At 36.2% G+C, this 24937-nt stretch overlaps 1 protein-coding gene across 10 annotated transcripts in view; it reads right to left on the minus strand.

Annotated features, from left to right (window-relative positions):
• The window catches only part of ARMC2 (armadillo repeat containing 2), an 81709-nt gene that overhangs the window by 43936 nt on the left and 12836 nt on the right, over positions 1-24937 (minus strand). For 8 of the 10 annotated variants that reach the window (XR_012579674.1, XR_012579675.1, XM_074537980.1 and 5 more), the window contains 6 exons: positions 16865-16935; positions 13077-13169; positions 10095-10273; positions 8718-8820; positions 6099-6319; positions 1732-1877 (listed from right to left, as the gene is read on the minus strand). Coding sequence is in view for 8 of the 10 variants with exons in the window: in XM_074537980.1 (XP_074394081.1) it covers positions 1732-1877; positions 6099-6319; positions 8718-8820; positions 10095-10273; positions 13077-13169; positions 16865-16935 (813 nt within the window). In the remaining 2 variants the exon portion in view is untranslated. The remainder of the gene's footprint in view (positions 1-1731; positions 1878-6098; positions 6320-8717; positions 8821-10094; positions 10274-13076; positions 13170-16864; positions 16936-24937) is intronic. The other 2 variants (XM_074537981.1, XM_074537982.1) reach the window with 2 other exon arrangements.

Below are 24937 nucleotides of genomic sequence, written 5' to 3' on the forward strand. Positions count from 1 at the left end.
ACTGCTCACCTTGCCCCTTGCCACAACAGGGAACTGGACATGCTTTGGTTACACCATAAAAATGCAATAACAGAACAAGCTAGGATAACATCTTACTTCTTATGTAGTCAAAACCACAAAAGATCTGTGTTGATGTTCAATTACAACTTATTACAGGAAGATTTACAGTCTTATTGAATGAATAATCTGAATAGATTGAACACATTCTCTATGAAGAAGTTGCCTAAAGTTGATTGAGACATTAATCATTCTGTATTACTAGAAGACAAAAAAAAAATTAAAATCTGAACTCTTTCCTGCATTGTGTATATATATATATTTATTTATTTATTTATTTATTTTTTCTTGTGACTGCAATTTCCAGGAAGCTAATGAAATTGGTTTCTATGGCTAATTTGTATTCTTGGATCATGTAGTTCTAATCTTGAGGAAAAAAATTGAAGCAGCAGGACATTTTAAGTAAGGTAAGTTATTTTTTCTCCATATTGAATTCTATACCAAGTAAATGTCCTTATCAGAATTACAGTGTAAGTATCAATTACACCTTATTACAAACTCATTATCCCACTTTTAATGGCATTTTCCAAGTAAAAGAAATGCTCCCTCCTCAGAAGAACTAAATATGCTCAAAGTGCTATAATCACTGCAAGACCTTGATTTTAGGAACAAAACTAGAGACAGATGTGAACAAGGCAGCATGGAACTGGGGAAGCCATTCACATGCTTTACAGATAGCACAAACAGCAAAGGAGCAGATTTGCCTGGTTTCAGCTGTGGGGAAGAAGGAGTGCCAGCCCCTTATGTTGTCACTGTTCAAAGCACTACTCAACCTCATCCAGAGAGGAGGAGGTGATACATAATTTGGAGCATCGGAACAGGAGGAGAAATCTGTAATAAAATCTCATTGAACATAAAGCCACAGGCAACATGACTTAATGCAGTAACAAAGCAGCAATGGCAAATACTTCATCCAGCACATCATTCATAAATTGCACTTATAATCCCATTATTCCTGAAATTACCAACAGCTGATTTCACAACTTCTTCCAAATCCTTACATTGTTTGCAAGCCCATCTAGCACTGAATACTGCAAGCTGATGCTTGGTAACTGAAGACTTTTGACTGAGAAACTATTCAGACTACAAAATGATCTTTGTGCTGACTAACTCACACTGATCTCCCTCTAAAAAGCACAACTCGGGAAGCAGCCGTTGGCTGCTCATAAAACTGAGATTCTTTCAGCACTTCCATCTGCACACTCAAGCCCTGATCCCAGGGATTAATCTCCTCAAACACTCTGTAATTGCTCAAAACAATGAATACTGGTCACATTTTCCCTCTTGTGTATTTTATTTCACAATACACAGTTCCTTGCGTAATATCTCTCATTAAAAGAGAAAGTGGCCTAAACCAGGATTAATAAATACCTAATAATTTATACAGCTTTAAAATACAAGAAACATCACTTTAAAAAACTCAATCAAAATCAGTGGGATCAAACAATGACATAATACAACAAAATATTTTTTCATGGGGATGATGAATCCAAGTCTGTACGGCTACAATTACACAATTCTGTAAGCATTAACAGAGACACAATTAACATACAATATCATTAAAAGATATTGTCATTAAAAGAGTTCAACGCAAATCTTCCAATGCCAGCGCTTGGTCCTGCCTCCTTGGAGGGAGGGGGACGTGCCAGCGCACCAAGCTGTGTTCCCACGTACCTGAGGACTCTGACAATCCAGATGCACAGGTCCTTGTCGCCGCTGCGCTGCTCCAGCGCCACGCAGAGCTGGGGGACGGCAGCGCTGGGGCTGAGCTGGCGGCGCGCCTGGGCGCAGCTGGCCAGGATGCGCAGAGTGGCCGTCAGCTGCACACGGGGGTGGGACACTCATTAACCACGGGCACAGCACAGATCTCATCTCATCTACAGCACCTATGGCAGGCTGCGCACCCCTTAGCATTCTGCAGCTAGGTATAACAATAAATAACACAGGAAACGTGCAGGCAGCAAGATGGTGTGCTTGGGATAAGTGAAAATGTAAGACTGACACTGGTCCTTGCCTGCATGTCACCTCCTTCTATGAGGGACACAAGATCTTTCATGCTTTAAGATCTTGCATGTATACAGCCATGTACCAAGGGAATTAGGTGAAACCCTGTGTATGGTTAAAGTAATTTTTTGCATAATTCTTCAATAAATCTTTATATTTAAATCTTGAAAATATAATATATACTTTGATGATAACTGCAAACGGCAAACACACAATCAGATTTATCCAATTAAAAAATTTAAAGTTAATAATGATAAAAGAAATCCACTGTATTAACAAAATAAAAATGAAAACCTTAAGTGCTCAGGTCTATTTGAAGAAACCAAAATATTTTCAGATGATACTGTTCTATTTCAAGGAGCTTAAAGCATAATCTAACTCTGGTAGATGAACAAATGCATCACCTATTGCATATTTTGAAATATTTTGATTCTCTTCCAAGGCAAGAGTATTCAAATGACAAGGTCAGACAGGCCATGACATTTAAGTTAATTTTGATCTAATCCAGAATTTACTACAAAATGAATATGAAGTCATTCGATCTTATGCGGATATGGGAATTCTTCAAAGTTTTCTTATTCAGAGTGAAGTTATTAATTTCAATTTGGTTTTGAATGGAGTTTGATAAGGCACAAAAACTATCTGTTCAAATTGTTTCTTATCACAAAAAACTCTGGAAATTAAGCAATTTATCACTAAATTGGATTGCTTATCCAATGATATGTAATTGCTAATTTTAAAGAAAAACTCTTGACAAAGAGCAGGTTAAGATGTTGTGTTTCAGCTTCTGCACATAGGACTCTAGGCATATTCTGTCCATTCTCCAGCAGCTTCCAAATTTGCTGTCCTACTTCAACAAATCTGACAGCAGAGAACAAATCTTCAGCAACCCCATGATGCTCCGTAATGGAGCAACTGGAGGTGCAACATGTCAAAATGGAGAAGCAAGGCACAGAGGGAAAAAAATACGTGGTCATGCAGTAAGTGAATGGATTTAACTTCAGCACTAAAAATGCAATTTATACTGTATTCATAATACAGAGAATCTGAACCTACAGAAGCCATTTGCTTCATATCACTCATATTTTTAGAAGACACCTGGGACTTTTTATTATTTTAACTCAACAACTGCAAAAGAAATTTCCAGATGCATATTCCTTCTCATGTCATGATGCTTCAAAAATCAACACAACACTGGAGATACATTTTAATAAATATATTCTGATCAAATACTTTACTTTTCAAAAGTTGTGTTAGAAAAATTCTTGTCACATGGAATAGAGACAGGTGACTCCATTAAGTGCTTACATACAAGATGTTCACAATCAGCCTAGGATGATATTTTTTGAATTCTGGCTAAGCTTCAATTGACACAATAAAGGAAATTAAGGATACGCCACATATTAAAAGTGTTGTTCAAATGCGGACACGAGCTTTCACTGCAGCAAAGAGACTTACATATTGGATAATGAGGAAAAAATTCAATAGATGATGGTACAGAGGTCTCCAAAAAGAGAGTAAGATTTTTCAATGCTTGATACAGTTAGATGGTTCAAAATCCTCAAGTAGTAAATTCTATCAAGAGCAACCTTCAGACAAAGACAGAAGGTTGTCTGGAAAGGAAAAGCAATGCAAAATAACATATACACTTAAATGTGCAAGAAAACAGCATTCAGCACTTCACAGAAGTATATATCCATAAAACACAGTTAATGAGCAACTGAAACTCAAAGAGTTTGAAAAATAATAGAAGCTAGCCAGACAGCAGCTGAATTCTAGAGATCCTGTGATTGCTTCAAGCAGACCCCATGTTTCAGGGAGAAATGCATAACAAATATCTTTAGCAACCCCCACCAGTCCTAAACCTTATGTTGCCATATGAAAGATCAAATTCACCCAAACAGAAAATTTAACTGCTGACAAATGCTATTTTTAAAGGAGAAGACATTTAAGTGATTTTCAAGTAAGGAACTGGGAATACTTATTAAGTCTTGACAGTGACTCTTTAAAAATCTTGGGTTTTGAGTAAGCATTACTGTATTTTGTATAAATATTAACAGACTTTTAGGTTAAGCAACATAAAATTAATCAAAGTTGACCCTGATTTCATGCCCTCTATTAAGGGAAAAAAAATAATACTAACATTTTTATTCTGGTATTGTATGACTTCTACAAAAAAAGCATAGTGGAAGAACGAAGAAACCAGATAGGGACTTTATTCCCACAAAAAGGATCTAGCAAGATTATGTATAACACTGCCATCTGGTGATTGTGCAATTATAAAGAATGAAGAGCTGGTCCCAAGTAAATGGGATACTTCAGTTACCAAGGTTAAGAGATAGCAGAGCTTCCTTCAGAGACCACTGTGACTATTTAAAGTGTTTTTCTCCTCCAATATAGTTTGCTTTCTATCACTGAAGGCATTCTTTCTGTACATCACCTATTTGATCTGTTGCTACAAGACGCAGTATGCTATGAAAACTTTATTCTGAAGACATGGATCACAGAAGAAACTTTCTTCAACCATCCCTAAAACAGAACTGCTCGTTCATCTGTCTGTGATGAACTGATCAATTAACTCACATGAAGGAAGTAGTGGATTTGTTGAAGGAACCAATATGAGAAAGTCACACAGGAATTCCATAGAAGTAGGAATCACTACTTTTCTCCCAAGAGGAAGAAAACCGAAGTATCTGTACTATTATAGAAGAGAACACAAACAAGTGAAAGAGCAATCTCAATAAGAGACAGCTGTCAGTACTGACCTCTCCACAAAACACTCAAGAACTTCTTAGAAACAGCCAGTCTATTCAAACAGTACAAAAGGAGTTTTGCTATACTTCCATTTGTACTGAAAAAAGCAGAGATATGAGGGATTTTTTAAAGAAAGCATAAAATACAACACTTTCTTTTTAGATATTTGCAAACTAAACCCTTGATTAAAAAAACCCTAGATTTATTCCAGGCAAATAATGGAAGAAAAACATTCCTGCAAAGTTGTAAGGAATAGCAGGCAGATAGTCAAAATCCTGGAAATAAACTGATTAGTTTTATTACTAAGATTTTAAAAATCAGACCAAAATCACCAATAGTAATGTGATGATGTAGGCTATCTGTTTTCTCATATAATTTCAAGAAGTATAAAATCTTGTGCTTATAATTAAGTAGCGAATAAAAAGAAGAAATTTGGCATAATTAGCTGACAAACCCAGTGCAAAAGCTACCTCAGAAAATTATCCAATGTATTTTCCTATAAAGTACCTGAAAGTTCACAATTCAACCACTTGCTAAACATTATGTCAGTAACTTCCAAACAAATGCCTGGAATCTACCTGGCAAATCCTTGGTATATACAATATCCATCCCACAGTGTTTCTAAAATACATGGGTTTAAAAAGTTTTAGGGACAAGGATTAGTTTTCATAGCCACCATTTATCAAGGTGCTTTGTATTTGAAAATAGTTTTGAGCCTGCTGCCTTCAAAAGATTCAAAAAGTGTTTGGTTTTGCAACGACTTTTTCCTTATATTACAGTTCTTCAAAAACATTTTGTCAAAGAAACACAGCTGTATTTCCCTACACATTTTTAAAATGCATTATTCTTGTAATAAAATGAGTTGTTTTTGTAATAAAAAAGATTTTTGTAATCTCCTAGAGTATTGCAGAACCAGCTTGTATTTATTATTTCAGTTTCAAGAATTTAGATAGAGAATATATTTTTATCTGTTTACTACAGTATCCAGAATATTGTCAGCACAATAAAGTAGTAATGAGAAACTGGTTTATTAGGTATAAAAATATTTATAAAAATATTTCTACTAACTTCAGAATTTCTAAAGCCTTTAAAACTGAATACACACAAACATCTGTGGTAATTACATTAGGTCCTGAACAACTTCATTTAACTTCTTAAAAATAAGTCCATTGAAATATAGGTACAACTCTGTCAGTAGCACACAGGGTAAGCTTATCTCCTCTAATTAAATTTTTAATTTGTCCTTGAAGTACATACTTTTAGAAATAAAAGTAAATGCTAACCTGGACTAATAAGAGGCCCAGCTTGGAGAAATATGTGTCATGTTCTTTTATGTTATTAATCTGCTTCATTAATTCCAGAAACATTTCAATAGCTCCTTTGCTGACCATTTTTAAACGGAGTGCTTCCTTTTCAGACATGACTTTTAGAGCTGCCATGCAATAGATGAGAGCTTCATGGTTTTTTTGTAGATCTGCATTACACAGAACCTGCAACAAATAATCTAAAAGGAAAATCATCATTCAGAAAGTCTAATAGTAAAATTTATATTTGATACAATCAAGTCATTAAAGAGATTAGCAACTGGAAAACACCCTCAGACTGAACTCTTACATTTCTAATAAGTGGGCTAGAAAAATTGGATATTTGGACTGAAACCAAGAAACAATTATTGATGAATGAGGGAATGGGCCCGACTTTTGTTCTCCAATGTAAGCTGTAAACACATAGCAGGAATCATTGAAATTCTCAGTCAAGATTTGCAAAAGTGATTGTGTGTGCCTGGAATTTTGTGTACTTCCCACTACTTCATTAAAAATCAAATGTCTTAAAGCATCTCAAACGGAGCACTAAAAGGCACAATTCAACTCTCACATTTGAAATCTGTTCATAGTCTTTTTAGATTTACTTTTTATGTAGGTAAAGTTGACATAGAAGTTTTGTTTTGTGCAACCACTGTCAGACATCTGAAATGCTCAAATTTACAGTCAACACATGGCCAAGGTATCTTTTGCAATCAAATTGAGACATTCTGAATTTAGTGGGTATCTTAAACAAATGAGTAATCCTAACCAACATTATACTTTTAAACTTCTAATAACTGATTCAAAGAGATATTTATTTATTTATTTCTGCTTCCTATTTGGTTCCAGTTGAATAAAAACATTTTCCTATATCATTAAACTGAAGCTGTAGGAAATGGTGTGTTTGTATATATATATATATATATACACACATATGAACCCTCACCAATTACATCACTTGGGTTGTGGCAATGTGAGAACTCAGTTTCAGGTTCCTGCTCTGCACAGTATCAAACAAGGTCTTGAACAGTAGCTGTCTATTCTGGGATGAAGGATTAATTTATTTATTCTACTGGACCTGCTGTACTGCACATAAACAGTTCACAAGGACAGAAAAGGAAAAAAAAAATTGAATCTATAACCCAGTGACTGTAACAGGGATCTGGGCAGTTGTGATGATAGGCCAGGGTCACGTCTACTTCTGGGACAAGGTTGGTCCAAAACATAAAGAGCAAATAAACAAATAAAACAAAACCTACCAATGCTCTTTCCTTCACTAGTTCTCAAAATATAGGGAAAGAAGAGCAAGTGAAAGAAAAGTGAATGAGGATGGAAATGAGAAAAATGCGACTTGTTCAAATGCTGTGTATGATGCTGATCTCTACAAAACTGTACTTTTCTGTATCCAAAGTCAATCCTGTTCTGTTTCCTGTGAGTCCTTTCCTTGCCACCTGAAAGGCATGTCTTCATTTCTGACAACAACTGTGTGCTAAACTTTGGGACCATGAACACTCTCAACTATTTAAGCAAATATACATACATGCCTTAACCAATACAGATGCAATAACTCCTTGCAAGATCAAGGCCTACATTGATAAAACACACTAAGGTTTTAACGAAATGAATGACTTTCAATCAATACTGAGTATCATTTGCACACTTTCACTTTCTTCATATTTCTCATATTTGCAAGGGGTGGGTGAGTGTGCATGACACAAGCACTGTTAAAAACACAAAAGATCTTAGAGCCATTGCTGACAGCTCTGCAAAACCTTTGGCTCAATGTGAAGCAGCAGCTACAAAAAAATATAAGAAATCCAATGACTATTCTCAAGATCCTCTCTGATGATGGCTAACACCACAGTCAGCATTATCTCATTTCTATAAATTTGGTGCAGACACAGCTTGAATTCTATAGATAGTTTTGTTCCATAAATCTCAAGAAGGATCCACTGGAGTTTGAGAAGGTACAGAGAAGGACTTCTAAAACAAGTGAATGACACAACATCTGCTCAAAGAGCTAAGAGGCTGAGATGCCTCAATCTTGAAAAGAAGAAGACAGAGATATGTGATAGGACTGCCTTTTAAAAAATCCTCAAGGTGAAAGGTCAACTGACTGTACAAACTCTTATAAATCCTGCAAGACTACAAGCAGGGGGATAAAGAAAAATGTATAGATTTAAAATAGCACACAGAGAATTTCTGGAAATTGTTCTATGACATCATAGAGGGAGACAGAATCAGAAAATCCAAAAAGGCAAACAAATGAACAAAAGACACAGAAACTAAAAAGGGATTAGGCAGGGATGCGCCTTCCAATGTCCCTAACAGAACAGAGAAGTTCTGGATGCTGGAGTAGTGCCGGGTAAACAGATCACAGAAAACACACAGGCTCCTGTGCTCCCCCTAAACAGCATTCCTCATCCTCATCACTACTTAGACACAGAATACTGGACTAGACCAAACATCAGTTTGACCTAGGCAGGCAATTTTTAGTCTTTCTTCAGAATTTTTAATTCTGAAAATGTTTTTTCAAAGACAAACAACGTTAACTGTTGAATTTCAACATCTAACTTAAAGATAAGAAAGAATACATACCCAACAATGTATCATTTTGACTGATGAAATAATTGTTTTCATTCCTACAAATTTTAATTGCTAGCTTGCAAATACTAACAAGATTTTTTTCATCTACTTTCATCTGCAAAGAAATTGAAAGACATAAAATCACAACTAAGATCTGCATACAAATCACACCTAACATTCTACAAGTTCAGACACCATGGCACACCTGTACTCTCACAGAACTATTAAATTAGTTTTAAATCCTAACAATACATTAAAACAAACTGAAGATATATGCAGAATTAAAGGAAACTGAAATAACCTGAAACTCAGGTATTTTAAACTCTATTTAGCAAACTGTGTTGGCTTTGAAATAACAGTTTTAAACTTTTAATGTATTAATATAAACAGGTAGTAGATCAATAACTTGCAGGATTTTTTCTACAATTCACTTACAAAGTAATTCTGTATGGAAATCAGTGGTTTGGCATCTATGGCCCCACCAACAAAGATCTCCAGTACAACAGTACCTGTCATAATGAAATTTACTCTCAGCTATCAAAAAACATGATCTTATGATGAGAGACTGTGAAAGGGAAGGAAGGGTGGCAAAAATATGATGATATCTCTCTTCCTTTTCTCTACACTTCAAGGGTAATTTCTTCTAGGTTCATGCTTTTTGGAAGATTACACAGAAAAATGTCTGTAAAGGAACCTTTCTTTTTAATAAGTACCACTTAACATCTCTGTGGTATCTGAGTATGTAAATGTATCTTCTCAATACCATAACTTACACTGCCTTATAGGAGAACACGACTCCCTCAACACACACACACATTACCCACATGCCTACAATACAATGTTAGTGGGCATCCTTCCACCAGTGACTGTCCATACATGCTTTGCAGAACAAAGAAGTTCTGAAGCACAACATTTAATTGAGAGTTTTAACCAGAAATATTAATGCAAAAGATTATTTACATTCACTCACCTTCAAAAAAAGCCCCTCCACTTTGGTATTTTCAGAACAAGATCAAGATATTTTTCAAAAACAAAGCCTCATTTCCATGTGTACATTTTATAATCATTGGGTTTTTTAACTCCCTGCACATGTACCCCTGTTTAGAACATTGTGTCTTTTCCATGCCTATACAATATTCCTGCCACCAAGCACCAACTATTCTATTTTGTGCCCCTCCTTCCTCCCCCAGATGTAACTTCTCTACAGATAATAAGCTACAAGTGCTGATGTAGATGGACAGCAGACTAGTATCCCTGAGGAAGCAAACTGTACTTAGGAAAGAGTTCGTTTAGACACAGTTTACAAGTATGAAATGAAAAATTAAATGCAAGTTGTAATTCATGATTTTGAGTTTTGCATTTTACCAAAGAGCATTTCAAAACACTTACAGCCAGAAAAATCTTTGCCAGCTTCAGGGAAAGTGGATCTGAATCAATGTCTACAAGTTTATATAACGTCTTCAGAAGGATGTTTCTTCTTTTAAATCTCTTTCCAAGCATATTTCCATCACCCAATGCCTGATGGAGCTTGGTACAAGCTAGACAAAGGTGTTCTATATTGTCTTCTCCTTGAAGGGTGTAGGAAAGGAGAGAAAAAAAACCTAATTATCAGTGCCACTTTATCCAGAGCATCTCAATACATGAAGACACAGAGAAACAAAATAAATAACAGGTTGCACAACAACAAAAATGAGACACCAAATAAATGTCTTCACATGCTAATGCGATACCCAGAAATAATTTTATTCTGCTTTGTCAAAAAAAGGAGACTCAAGCTGAGAAATCATTTAGCCAAAATAATACCTACAGCTAAAATCAAACTCACCTTTGATGCTTAATAATCAGATTGACCAAATATCTACCAGGAAACTCTGTCTCTGAGAACATTCTTTAAAGCACTCCACCAAACACTAGACGTGTAAAAGGGATCATTAATGAGCATTTTTCTCCCCATATACCTGAGTTTATATGTCAAACCTTGCTGGAATTAAAAAAAGTGAATGTAAAAACTTGCTAGAACTCTTCAATGTAGAGGTGCAAGACATATTTGAGTGGAATGTTGTCCTATTGACAAAAAAAACTGATCTAGTTCCTCACTCAAGTCCCTGAGACTCTGTTTAAAATATACAAAAATAAAACAGAATTGCAAAAACTGCATCTCAACACAATGGAATCACGAATATCTTTACAGAGAAAAGGAGAAGTCTTGTCTATTTTTAAAATTGAACAGTTAGATTTTTTAAAGATTTTCTTACATTTGCCTTTGTCCATAAGGTGAGACTTACAAAGCCCCATGTAAATCCACATGAACTGGCAGTATAACCTCTGCATTTAATAAGGGTGCACTTCACAGCTGAAATAAAGTCATATTCAAGGAGGCAAAGCACTTTTGATGAAACATGTCTGAGGCCCCTACCCTGTAGGCAGATTCAAGGACTGATCTCTCAGGATGAGAAGTGCCTGGAGGCTCTCAAGTCACAATCATCACACTCAAGGAACAGCAATGACTATTCCATTTCTACTCCCATCATGAAGAAAATTTAACAAAATTTAGCATGATTCTAAATGCTCTGCTTCAATAAGCTGTTAAACAGGAGTGACAAGGAACCAAAACGGAAAAGTCTTACACTCCATTTCATCAAAATTAACAACAAAAATTATTCATCACTCATCCCATGGGGCATTTTAAAGCTTAACCTCCTGAGTATTAGAAGGTAACAAAATTAATTATTTGTTCCTCTAGAAAAAGAGACTTTAAGAGGTTTTTTTTTGTCACATTATAAACAACTCAAGCACATCATATTCAGAAGAATTTAGGCAATAAATAAGTTCCAGGTTAACTCCAGATTTGTTTTTGCATGGAACGGCTTCTGCAAATACTTCTGCATCAGGAAGGTGAAGAAAAATGCTTCTCTATTAATATATGAAATAAATGTGACCTAGGTTCATGTGCAGGGAATTAGCTAAAAGGTACAATGCAATTAACTGTACACAAAATTAAAAAATATTAAATTAGCAACAGAAACACTCAAAGCATCTCAATTATGGAATTCATAAGAATTATGCAGTAAACAGTCTAAAGAAAGCAATATATCACACAGTTGCAGGAGGCAATGATGCAATTCAGTTACAATTTGTGTTAATATTCAAGAAGTAGCAAAACTTAGGTCTTAATGTATATATATGTAGTACTACATTCAATCAGCTGGTGAGAAGGTATCATTAGATAATGTCATCTATTATTAGATAAAACAGGCCATAATCAGGTTCTTATAAAAGCTAGAAAAACTCCAATACACTAACTAAATCAAGTGAAGACTGAGGAAAAGGGGCATGAAAACTGATTTTCCTTAGCTACATTCATGACAAGGGAAAGACATGATTAGATTTTACCTCTAAATTTTATTTTGCTTACAAATAAAGAACACCTCACCATGCAGAACTGTAACTCAGTGGCTGATATTTGACAATCTTGGCATTAAGCAAGGAAAATGTGAAGTTACATAGCTGTTTTCAAATTTCCTGATCACTGTTTTCTATACATCAGTGACAGATGTGGGAATGAGAATCCTGTCTTTTTTTAAACAATTACAAATATTGGGAATCACTTAGCAGTGTACAGGTGTTTCATACTCATGAACATCTGTAAAACTATGCAAAAAAAGTTCTAATCTGTACCATGCTATCACAAACACTCCTAAAGATCCCATAAAACAGAATTACTTGTAAAAACAAATCTACTTTCTATATTCTTATCATTCAAATAAATACAGTGTCTAGAGAAGGCAACTGAACAACTTTTTCAATGCAAAATGGATTCCAGAGTTTAACCTTTCAAACTATACTTAATTTACTCAATTTTGCTTCAGTGTTCTGAGTCATTACATACTTTTCTGGCACATCTAACACTTTATTCAAAAGTGGAAATTTTCATTAAGATTTCCTTAGTTTTTTAAAATGGATTGAGACCTTCAATACAGTCTATGGTTAAAGCAGTGAATTGTGCAGTACTTATTCTAAAAATTATTAGCTCAACGCTGACTGCTAAGCTTGCAGAGCTATGTTGTCTAAAATAAGGTAATTAATCAGACAAGGTTCACACTAAACCAGTTCTGGAGTTTTTTACAGGATCACAGAATGGGTGAAGTTGGAAATGACCTCTGAAAGTCATCTGGTACAACCCCTGTGCTCAAGCAGGGCCACCTAGACTGCCCAGGCCAGTTTTACACTGTGAAGTAACTGAACATATGGAAGCATAAAAGGCCACATACTCCAATTACTGTTATTATTTTGTAGTAAACAAAAATGAGTCCCATGCTTCCTGCAAGAAACAGTACAGAAAACACATCCTTTCAGAACAGTGTTACCCACTTTTTTCCAGTTCACGTAGAATTGGTAGAATCCTTGTATGCCAAAAGAAATCTTCCTCTTCCCATTCATTTATTCTTGTTTCATCCTTTAAGTCTTCAAAATACATTCAAAACAAAAGCACACATTCAGTGAAGGTTTCACTTTCTACAATAATAAATAACTACAAATAATTTATTCATTAGGCAGAAAAAAATCTAAAAATGTCACATTTTGCTATATTCTGGGTTATTCTATGAATTAAAGATTTTCTTTCTATTTACATGTTCTCAAAAACGAACATTTCAAACAAAACTAGATGGATAAGTGGTTTGATACGTAAAGCTGTATTGTAAAGCTGTATTTTGTTTGCCGACATTAATGGTTCATTTGATCACTGAATTGGAGGGTAATGACTACTAAACATCAAAGTGTCCTACTACTTCTCAGCTTATTATTTGTTCAAAAAAAATGCATACTAGAGACAATCCTCTAGGATTGCAGAATTTTATCTAGTACATATGCATGACATAACACTAAGCTTGATTAACTGACTGGTCAGTCAGGGAAAAGTCCTGTTAGCTATTACATCCTGTTAGCAATTCTAACTACTTCATGCAATTAGTTTTGCAGACTTCATGGCTAAACTTTTATAAAATGTATGTTTATTCCTATTCTTCACTGCATTCAGCAGTTTGTAACACGGCAACCCCTGAAATGAGTAGCAAACTATAGATATGTGAAAGCTATTTTGCCTCCAAAAAAACATGTCAGAAATCTTGAAGAAAACGAACTCCCATTGTTCTTGGCCACTCTCAGCCAAATACCCCCGTGACTCAGGAAAAGCTACTTTCCATTATCAGAAACCTTGTTTACTTCACAAAGGGAGTTTTAAAAAATATTTAACCTTTTTTTACTTGGCTTCAAAACGAAAATACCAAAAAAAATTGTATCACAGACATGAAGGCAAAAGTTGGCAGACCTGAAAACCAGTGGACTAGAATTTTTCTGGGAACAAGACTGGGAGCATGGATCTGTTTTCAGATTGGACAAGGAAGATGGTGAAAACACAGTTTATTAAAAAATGAAATCAAGGATTCACTTTCATATGGATGCAGTATCACTGGGAATTATTCTGACATGCTGAACATCCTTTACACCTCCACCTAGTATTTTGTGAAGTGACAAAATTTTGGCCTTGGCCATTGGGCCACTACAGATGGAGAGCCAGAGCTTCTGCGAAACTCAAGATGTCAAGGATCTAACAGTTGCTTACGTGTAGGCATATGTTTGGAGTTCAAGATTGGGTTAAGCTCTTTATCTTGCAGGCAAGCAAAGTTGTTATAAAAACAGGGTCTGGTTTGTTGATTTGTTTTTACTTTGAGGTTTTTTAAATAGGGAAATAAAAGCCACACAACTCTACTAAATAAGAAAGCCATTAAGACTGGATTATACACATTTCTTTAAGTCATGGATTTGTCTGAAAATGTCTCCTGTTGTTCATTACTAGCTCTTGCATTTAAAGGACAATGTGAATTCCTAACAGAAATATGAAGGAACACAAAAACTACTATACTACCTGAGAACACCAATAATAAGAGGTTTGCATCACAAGAACAGTATCTCAGACCTTAAAAGAGTGACTGCGTACTGGCATTACTTGGAAAAGTAAAACAATTTAAAACTTCGTATTTTAAAAACTTGCCCTTTAGAAAATAACCAAAAGACTAGTTTTTTGGTCTATATTAACTGTCTACCTACATCTTACACACAATTAATCTATCAAATATACCTATTTCAAAAGATTAAAAAGTAATACACTATATTTGATATATACATATTATATATAAGTGCATATTATTAGCAAATATTATTATTCTTATTATTTTGCATGGCATTTTTATTTTCAAGATCAAATGAGCTGACCATCTTATTTAAATTGATGAGTAGCATAATTCATAAAACACTATGCAGTGTTTGCAATGAAGTGAAAACTCTGCTCTGGACAATGTAAAAGTACAGCTGAAATAAGAACACTACAGCAGTGTGCACACTTCCTTCCTGCCACAAAACCCACATATTGACTCAATTATTTCTTTTATTTTCTATCTGTAGCTTCCTCTCCTAAACTGAAAGATGGAACTGACTTTTTAACTACACATATACTTAAATTCATTAGTCAAGAAATAGAAAACTTTGGGCATGCATTTGCAGATAGAGACAAACTTCTCACTTTTAAAAAATTTACCAAATCCATTTAATTTTCAGTTCAGAATGAAAAGAACAGATGCTTTTTTGTACTGCTCTGCTTCACTTGTCTCATATTCATCAGAAGAATACAGCAAACTGAAAGTCATAATGGCATAATTTAAAAAAAATAATTATACCTTATATCTAAATAATTTATCTCTTATATCTAAATTTAATTATCTCTTATACCTAAAGAAAAAAGAAGATAATCAGCTTTTACTAAACAAGTGAGAATGACCAGACAATACACGACTCTAAAGTAAAGCAACATTACTAAATCATGTCTCAGTCCTGGGAGATTTTTTAAGCTGCTGATGAAAAGTTAGGGTACTAGCTACATTTAAAATATTGCAGAAGCTGTCCAGAACTTTCTAATAGAGCAAACCACAATTCAACAGAAAAAATAGTGAAGGCAAAAAAATGCAGCAAGTTCAAGTTTGTTGTCTCCGTTTTTCATAGGTCTTAACTGCTGCTTTGCATTCTGGTCAAAAAAAAAAATCACTAATCAGTCTACATTTATTGGTTGCTGTTTTTAGCATGTAAATACAAGAGCCTTAGCAACACTGAGTTTTGAAAAGCTGAGTACTGCCTGACTTATAATGTTTAGCCTTTGCACTGAATACTGAGTGGCCATGAATAGATCAATATTAAAACAGTCTACTCCTCTCTAAAATGTCAAAGCATAAACACAATTCATATCAGAAAATAGAAATAATTTGTAAATGAACACTCCACCCAGAATCCCATTGTAGAGAAGAAATGATGGAGAATTCCTGGTGCCATCCCCTTCTTTACTGTGGGACAAAAGATGAAGCAGGCACAAACTAAGGAAGCTACATAATGTTAAAAAAGTAGACTTAAAAAGCAACAATCCTAAAAACACACTTTATATTTTCAGTAACACCAATAAAATAGCACAAACAAATTAAAAGGCTTGTAAGCGTACTAACTTGCATGATATGGTAAGTACTCTCTGCTCCTCAGAAAGAAATAAGAGCAGAGCACAGAACAGCTTTTGCCAGAATGATCTAGAACAATAGAATTTCTCATTTCCAGAAAAATAGTAATAAAGCACAATAATAGCACAAGAAAGTTCAGGTTTCCATACCAGACTCTCAAATACGCACTTGTGATGTATGAAATGTGCCAGCTATGAGGAAATATTATTAAAGTCTGTTATGTAAAATTAGCAAAATGCATCCCTACAGAGCAATCCAAAATCTGTTTCTTCAGATAATACAGGCTGGCATAATTTTATTAGTTTCTGTGCAACTGTGACAGATTACAAAAACTGATGGGCAAATAAGGTATTAATGGATTGGCAGATTCTTAAGCCTAGATATGGAAAAAGCAAATAGAAAATACCAAGAGATATTCAGAGTGAAGATCTCTTGAATATTGTTTCTCTTCACTAAGAACAGTAAGAAAATCCAATATATCTAGAAAACCAAAAAATATTGTTCAGTCAATAATAAAGAACAATACTGGCAAATCACAAGAATTACATTAATTCTATTTGACTTCATTTCACATTTTTTGAATGGAGATGAAATCCCTTGTACCTGTTACTCTTCTCTTCTGGCCTGAAGTCTTCAGCTGTGATGACTTTTTGCCAGGCTCTTCTATCTGATCACTAAAATATGCAGTATGAACACACAAAAGCATTATCAGAAAATTGTGCTCAAAATGCTTGCTCTTTCACATGCATTGAGTTGTGCATATTAATAACTAATTGGAAAAGATGATGTTATTTTACTAAGTTAGTAAGTTCGCTGTTCATTAAAAGTTACATGTAAATACAACCTCCGCCCATATTTATCACAGAAAGCTCCTTCAGAAATACTGACATATTCACACCACAAGAGGTCACCATTATGGAACATAAAAACGAAGCACTTCTGCTAGCTCAATAAAATGAAAGATGAACCAAACTAAATTCAGAAAGAGACGATTTCTATTTTACCATCAGCTTCATTAAATTAATAAAACTCAATTACCTTAAAAATGTAAGTTCATCCATTCACAAGGACAGGGTTTTTTTTTCTGACAGGATTATCGCTTTTATAGTATTTAACGAGAAGATCTTTCAAAGAAACAAACACCTGAGTAACCTTTAAAGTATATATTAGAATTTCTGGGTGTTTTTCACTGGGTGCCAGTGAATTATTGCTGTGTAGTGATCACTAGTTCTGTCAGTACAACAACAGGTATGTTGCCATTTCTATTGTTTTACAAAGTAATGCCATAATTCCTGCTGATTTTATGGTCAGTCTTTCTTTGGACAGAGGAAACTACTACCTACATCTATAATAAATTTATTTATTTATTCTAAATAAATAGTTTGCCTAGCTACACACTCAAGCAGCACTGATCTAAAAGAAATATACAAGGTGTAGACTCCCTGCTATCAAACTGGAATCTTTTCTCCTGTACTAAAGAGGAAAGTCTTAATCTATGTTTTCTACTCTCAATGTATGTTTAATTTAACACTTCTTATTCCATTTAAAGTTCATGTACCAATACAACCTAATCTCTCCATTCTAAAGATGACAGTAGTGTGCTAGCAATGTTATTTCATTTTTTTTTTAACCAGGTCATTTAGTTATTCTAAGGCTTAAAACTAAACTGTTGTTTAAGTAGTTTGCTGGTTTTGGTGCCTAAACCCTGTCTGTCAGTCCAGACAGAAGACGTAAGTTATCCTATCAACAGATGGAGACAAAATAAAAGACAAAGCTCTTACAAGATCAGTTCCCTGCAAAAAGGACTGGATAGCTCACTGTGGTCAGTGAGAAATTTCCCAAGCAATCACATCACAGAGGACCAGTTGCTTCATTACGGCTAAGAATGAACAGTGCTTTATTTCTACAGTATGAGGATTTAAGTGCTCCTAAATCCAAATGCTTACACAAACTACCTTGAAATTATTTCAACTCACATATAGCAATTTCTACTCCTGTGGGGAAGCACTACTTTATAAAATACAAAAGACAAGTGTCTGCCTCTCTAAAATTGTCTGACATGTCTTAGAAAGAAGGAGCTCACATTACAGACAGTTCAATGTATTGGTAGAAACAAAAATTTGATTCCATTTCTGTGAATGCCTTGTCCTTCAAACTTTAAAAGTTTCAGAAACATTTCTACAAGTTTCAGCCATCTCTGAAATCAAGACTACAACTTGAAAACATACTAGATAAGCAAGAGAAAAACTTCAGTCACCGTATAGTAAACATAGCTACATTCAGAAATCAGTACCTTCAGAATTGTGTGTGTAGGCATGATGATGGTACATGCCTATATGAATACAGATGTTAGAATTTGCTTTCCTCAGAGGAAGTGTTTTGTAACTATATCCTCTCTGTGCCTCTTCCCTGAAAATGTAAATCCAGGATGAATCCAAGTAACTCAACAAAGACAATCCCATGAGTTTTGTTGGAAGCAAAAGCAAATTCATATAAAAAGCCACTGAAGCAAAGGATGAGTTAACTTACCAGAGAGAAACACCACATGTGTGAGATGCAGAGTAAGATCATGTCAATTGTGCATGAAAAGAAGTTGGGCTGGAATCTGTTGTTTTTTAAACACCAGTATCAACACCAGTATCACCAGTTTAGAGACTTAAATTAGTAGGAAAGCAAATTGTTCTGTGAATACCAGCAGTAGACCCATCTATGCTTTTGGGAAACACCCTCATAAGTCACCCAAACTTCCATTATTTTCAGAAAATGAATACACTGAATACCTATATAATTTGGAATGGTTCATGGGCAGGCTTATCTTTAGGGAATATGTACAATTTAGGAATTCTGTGAGAAATTATAAAATCCCTTTACGTGTCTTTACCACTCTGTCAACTTCATTTTAGTTACACAGACTTTTGGTTTGTTATCTTTACATTTTCATTTAGGATTGAAATTTAAATAGAAGTACCTTATTAAGAACAATGCAGTTAAAATATGATCAACCTATTATAAAAAATAAGTCACCTACTATTGAAGGGAACTGGCTTGTCAAGAGAGTGGTTGCCTTGGAAACAAAGTCAATTGGCAGAAATCTGATCGTCTGATAAGGGCCTCATCAAGAAATCAACTGACAGAGGCTCAGATGATTTACAGAAGAAAAGGAACTTGGCAACTGGATCATTTTTGTCCTTCTCATATAAAAGAAATCATAGTAGCCTCAATGAAGAACACTGCTCTCTTAAATGTACACAGAGTGTGAGGACTTCCAAAAAGAAAGTGAGCCAGTACTGGAGCAGTGTGGTGAGGTGGGTTGACCTTGGACAGACGTCAGGTGCCCAATCACACCACTCTTTTCACTCCCCCCCTCAGCAGGACCAAGGGTAGAAACAAGATGGGGAAAAACCCATGGGCCAAGACAAAAACAGTTTAATAAAACAAAAGCAAAGGCCACTTGCAGAGGCAAAGAAAAACAGAAGATTTATGCTCAACTTCCCACCAAAAGCAATGTCGAGCCATTTCCAAGGAAGTAAGGCTTGAGCATGGAGTGATTGCTCTGAGGTTATAAAACCTCATAATAATAAACACCCTCTCACTTCTTTTGTCTTAACTTTCACTGCTGAGCAGACATCATACATTATGGAATCCCTTTTGTCTAGCTGTCCGGTTTTCTGGCTGTTTGGAGGGCCTGGAAAGGCCCGGGGTGGCCTTGGGGCAGCCTGCGTATCAAAGGACGAGAAGAGGCTTCAGTTCTTCTTTCGGTCTCTGTGTTTATTAATTGTTTATCTAAAAGATTTTCTCTCGGCCTGACAGAGCTCTGCTCAGCAGCCAGCCATGAGCACACTCCCCTCCCCTCCGGGCAGTCACCTATCTTTATACCCAAAGTTACGTGTACAATATGTATCATTTTTCCCCAATACCTTTTACCCTTATTGCCCGGTGCACTTTTAGTAATGACCAATCCCAAAGTGCCACCATCACCACAGAAGATGGAGGAGAAGGAGAAGAAGAAGAAGAAGGACAGGACACGCCCCAATTCCTCCATCTTACTTCTCTAAACCCCCCTGTACAGAAATCCTAAACCCTGTGTCTCACCCTCTAATTAACTAATCCCTTCACCATTCACCCCGGTGAAATCCTCCTATCCTCATACAGGTGTCGTCTCCTGTGTAGGGTCAAAGTCCAGCCACCAGACACTTCTGGCAACATTCCAGGACTCCCGAGCCCCCCAAGGGTGGTCTCGGTGACTCGGCACCTCAGTCCTGAGGTGCTGAGATCCCACATCTAGCCATCCTGGTTATGTCCCCTCAAAACACCTTGCCCACCCTAAGCCTACTGGTGCCAGGCTGAAGTTGGAGAGACAGGGCTGATGCTGCGGAGTGCTGCTCAGCAGCAGCCAACTGCTCAGACCCAACATGTGTTCAGTATTTTCCTCTTGTGAAAGAATGGATAATTAAGTGAAAGCTGCATTTATTAAGCAATTCTGCATGTTTAGAAATTTACTTGCTTGTTGTTGCCTTGAGCCTCTTGCTTACAGTACACCTGCAAACTCTCACCCTTCCATGGTATTCCAGGGAAAACTACATTTCTATGAACTATATCCCAGAGGCAAAGAATTGAACTAGTAATCTCCAAAGAAGCTGCACACAACAGCAAGGTTTGAATCACAAATGTTAAAGTAAGGTCCCAATGAAGGAACAGTGCTTGGGCTCCTTCCTCATACTGCACCTTAAATATCTGAGAATCTGACTACCTCCCTACCCGAAATTCAGGCATTGGGCCTGAATTTTGTCTCATATTATCCAACAGATTTAGATCCTTACCATCACCCCTGCTACAATTTTGGCCCAGGAAAGGTGATATTTTCCTTGACAAATGCCTGAGCAGAGGGCACAGATAAGCAGACTACCTGTGTGTATTAAAAACAGGGAGGTAATTAAAAATAGTTTCATTGTATTGATATAACCTATGACACTGCAGATAGCCTCTGGCTTGGTGGCTTACTCCTTTGTTTAATTAATTATTGGTAGAGATGTATGGCTGGTACCCCTGATTATTTAGTTATCAGTTAAGAAGGACATATGGTCTAACACTAACAAGTTAATGCTTCTCTACAGAATTGTATCTATCAAGCACCTGTGGTCAGCAGGGTAGCAAAGCTCAACTGGAACAAAAAGAGAACATGACCATCTTTTCTGAATTGTCCAGCTTCAAGACATTCCCTCTTGACATTACTCTCTCCTCACAGTATCCTGTATCCTCCTCAAAGCATCCTGTAACATCTTATATATCCTCACAGCTTTGGGAGGCAAAACTAGATAACAAAGTGGGAGAAGAACAGAGGAGCACAGTAATTGAGATAGCGTAATAAAGAATGAAAAATATACAGGTTACTTTTCAAAGGGAAGAGCAGGAATAAAGGGGAATGAGAAAAACATTAGGACAGCAGGGATGGAAAACATCTTAAGCACCATAGTATCTCCTTCTGCAAGTGCCAAGGCCTCACACAACTTAGCTCATCCAGATATTATGAGCCTCTCCTTTTGTGCCCATGCAAAATAGATCTATGGACTCTCTCCTAAAGTAGAGACAGGAATTGGGAATATCCCATGTAAACTAGAACCTGAACAGATTCTTAAAAAGGCATAGAGCTACTAACACACAGACTGTGCATAGCATGCCCTGAGTAAATGCTGTAAGGAAACCCTAGACTGTAGACATGATCTGATGTCTGGAAACAGATTTCTTTTCCATTTTTAAACATGCCCTTTTTATTAAGCCAAAGAACTCTAATTATGGGTACATGATTTCTACACATCTGTAACTGCAAAGCCCTTTCTATATCTATAGAACCACCATTTTTATCTTCAAGTTACTTCCTCAGAAGCAAATCTAAGCTCCAGATAGTTTGTTTAACCTTAGAGCCCTTTTATATTTGGTCTTTATTTTGATAAGGTAAACAAATTTTTTTCTTCCACTTTCTCCTCAGAGTCACTCAGTTTCTCCCCAGTGTATTTTCCTTCATTACATCCCCTTCAGCTCCCACAAAATTCCTTTTTCTAGTTTATTTAAAAGCCAAAAATGTGGCTGAAATTTTTACAAAATTATTTTGGATCCATGCTATATCAATGTTTTCAGGTCTGCAAAAGTCTAGGAGAGCAACTTCTAACTTTTCACAAAGCTCTAAAAACAGTACAGGCACTGCAGCAGATGCAGACTGTTTATACATAAATACAAGCACTGAACATCTCATTTTACCAACATACGTTGCGTGCATTGGAAAGCCAGACATGGTGTATCTACACCCAAAAATCAAGACATTTTACTAAGTGTAAGGAAGAACAGATTTCAAGCAATGCTAAGCAGATTTTGGGGGCCCATCCAGGCAAGCCAGATGTATCAAAATGACTACTAGGCACAAAGGTGTTTTTCCAGACTCATTCAGAGTTTTGTTCCCATGACTGGATAATCCATAAACAGACAGGCCATTTAGAAAGAATGTTATTTGAGATTTTACTCACCTGTATATTCAGAGTGTGACTACACATTTACACTGTAATCTGGGTTTATTTTTATTGCTAGCACTGTCCAGGATGGCATGCCTTATATTGATAAAGATCATTTGGCTATTTAAGCAGTTGAGTGCTTCTCTTTAAACCGAAGTTTCACAATTCTGTATGGACTACAAAGGGAAAAGCTGGAAGAAGGTGTTGTGGAAGTATATACAACCAATAAATCCTTAAAAAGAACCATCACAGGTAAATAGTTTTTCCTGTTTTGAGTGCTTGCCATGGGGGAGAAGAGCTCTTGTCCCACAGTCAATGATGGTGCTACAATGCACCCTAACCCTCCCTCCAGGTACTGAATGATAAAAACTCCGGCCAAGCCTTCTCTTCTCCACGGTAAACAGTTCCAAGATCTCTCAGCCTTTCCTTATACAAAGGATTCCTTCACATTTTAGCAGGCGGATTCCCTCCAGTCATTTCAACATCTCTATTGCATTGGGGAGCCTGGAGCTGGTCCCAGCAGCAAAGGTGTAGTGGAGGTTTTCAAGACACAAATGAACAGCTTGCTAGATAATCTCATCTACTCTCTTTTCCACAAAAGATCAGGCCAGATGATCTTCTGAGGTCTCTCCCATCCTGAGCTTTTATGAACTTGTACATCAGGACCTGTAGGTGTTTTTCTGCAAAGCTGCCTCCTGGCTGGATCGCTCCCAGTATACAATAGTGCCCGGGGTTGTTCCTGCCCAGATGCAGGACTTTGCACTTGGCTTTGTCAAACTGCATCATGTTCCTGTCAAACCATTTCTCCAGCCAGCTGAGGCTCCTCTGGACAACCCTCTGGTATATCAGCCAATGGGTTCTTTACCTACTGACTGTCAGCACTTTAAAAAAAATTATTCAGAACTGTGGTCTCCTGAACAGCCCGAGAGATCTCTCGGCAGGAGCACTGTGGAGCACCATGCAAAGATACGTAGGGCTCTGGAGCAAGTTCATCAGGGCACAGCCTAACTCAGCAGCTGTCTTCAAAAGAACAACAGCAGCTCCAGGGAAAGTTAAAGGAGCTAATGGTGATCCTGGGAATTAGGGTACTAAGGACAATGGAGCAAACCCTGAGTCAGCAGCAAGGGACAAAGCGGTGCAAGAGGCCCAAGGTGAAGAAGGGGAGGAGTCAGATGTGGAGCTGCAGCAAGTGAAACTGCAATGGATCTTCTCAGAGCAGGTTCATTTACACAATGCTTTTAGGAGCCACTGCTTCAGAACACAATCCCCTGCTACCATGATTCCACTGCTGTAAGTGTTTAGTGATCAAGAAACTAGAGCTCTAACTCTAAACCAAAATTACTGATGTTAACAACAAGACATTGCCCTGTAGACTTTGAAAGGAAGTATAAACAACATTCCAGTATTTTTGCCAAAGCAACTAGTAGGAAGTGTTTTTAGCTTTTGGCAAAATGAGAAAAATTAGTATTTAGTTTTTTCATTTACTCTCACAGAAATTAATTTTTCCACACACCAATTAACATTTGCATTTCTCATTAATCCCTTTATTCCAGTTTCATTATACTATCCAGATATTTCATGTTGCCAGAAGGACATCAGAATTAGTTTCTGGTATTGCCTTTCATTATTTGAATAGTAGGGAATATGTTTTTTATTGCAAACCAACTGATTCCTTCCTGACCATAACTTAGCACTTGAAAAGCACTCTATCCTTTTAGACAAAGAATTGACCTTCACTGAGCCACTTAAGAGAATCTGTCCCTATTTTACTCAGTTACTACAGAATCTTCCATTCTGTGATGTCATCTGAGGGACAAACAAGACAGATAAACAGAATCTGGAAATAAGCCTCAAAGAAAAAAAAAAAAAAAAGTATAATAGCTCAATTTTTAAAGACTATTTTCTTTTTCAAAAAAAAACAATGGAGACAAAATTACTGGCAGACAGCTAAAAGAGATATAAAATAAAGTATTAAGCCAATTACACACAATTTGAGTCAGTTTTACTTCTCATCCACAAAACTTCTCAAAAGCATGAAAATAATTTAAAACCTGGTAATATAGATGTCCTGAAATTATTTCAGGAACTGCAGAGGGTTATAAGGAACATAATAAGAAGAGGAAAAAAACAAAGGGAGTGAAAACTATAATCAAGGGCATAACTGATACCACTG

This window comes from Zonotrichia albicollis, chromosome 3 (assembly GCF_047830755.1).
Source record: "Zonotrichia albicollis isolate bZonAlb1 chromosome 3, bZonAlb1.hap1, whole genome shotgun sequence".
NCBI lineage: Eukaryota > Metazoa > Chordata > Aves > Passeriformes > Passerellidae > Zonotrichia > Zonotrichia albicollis.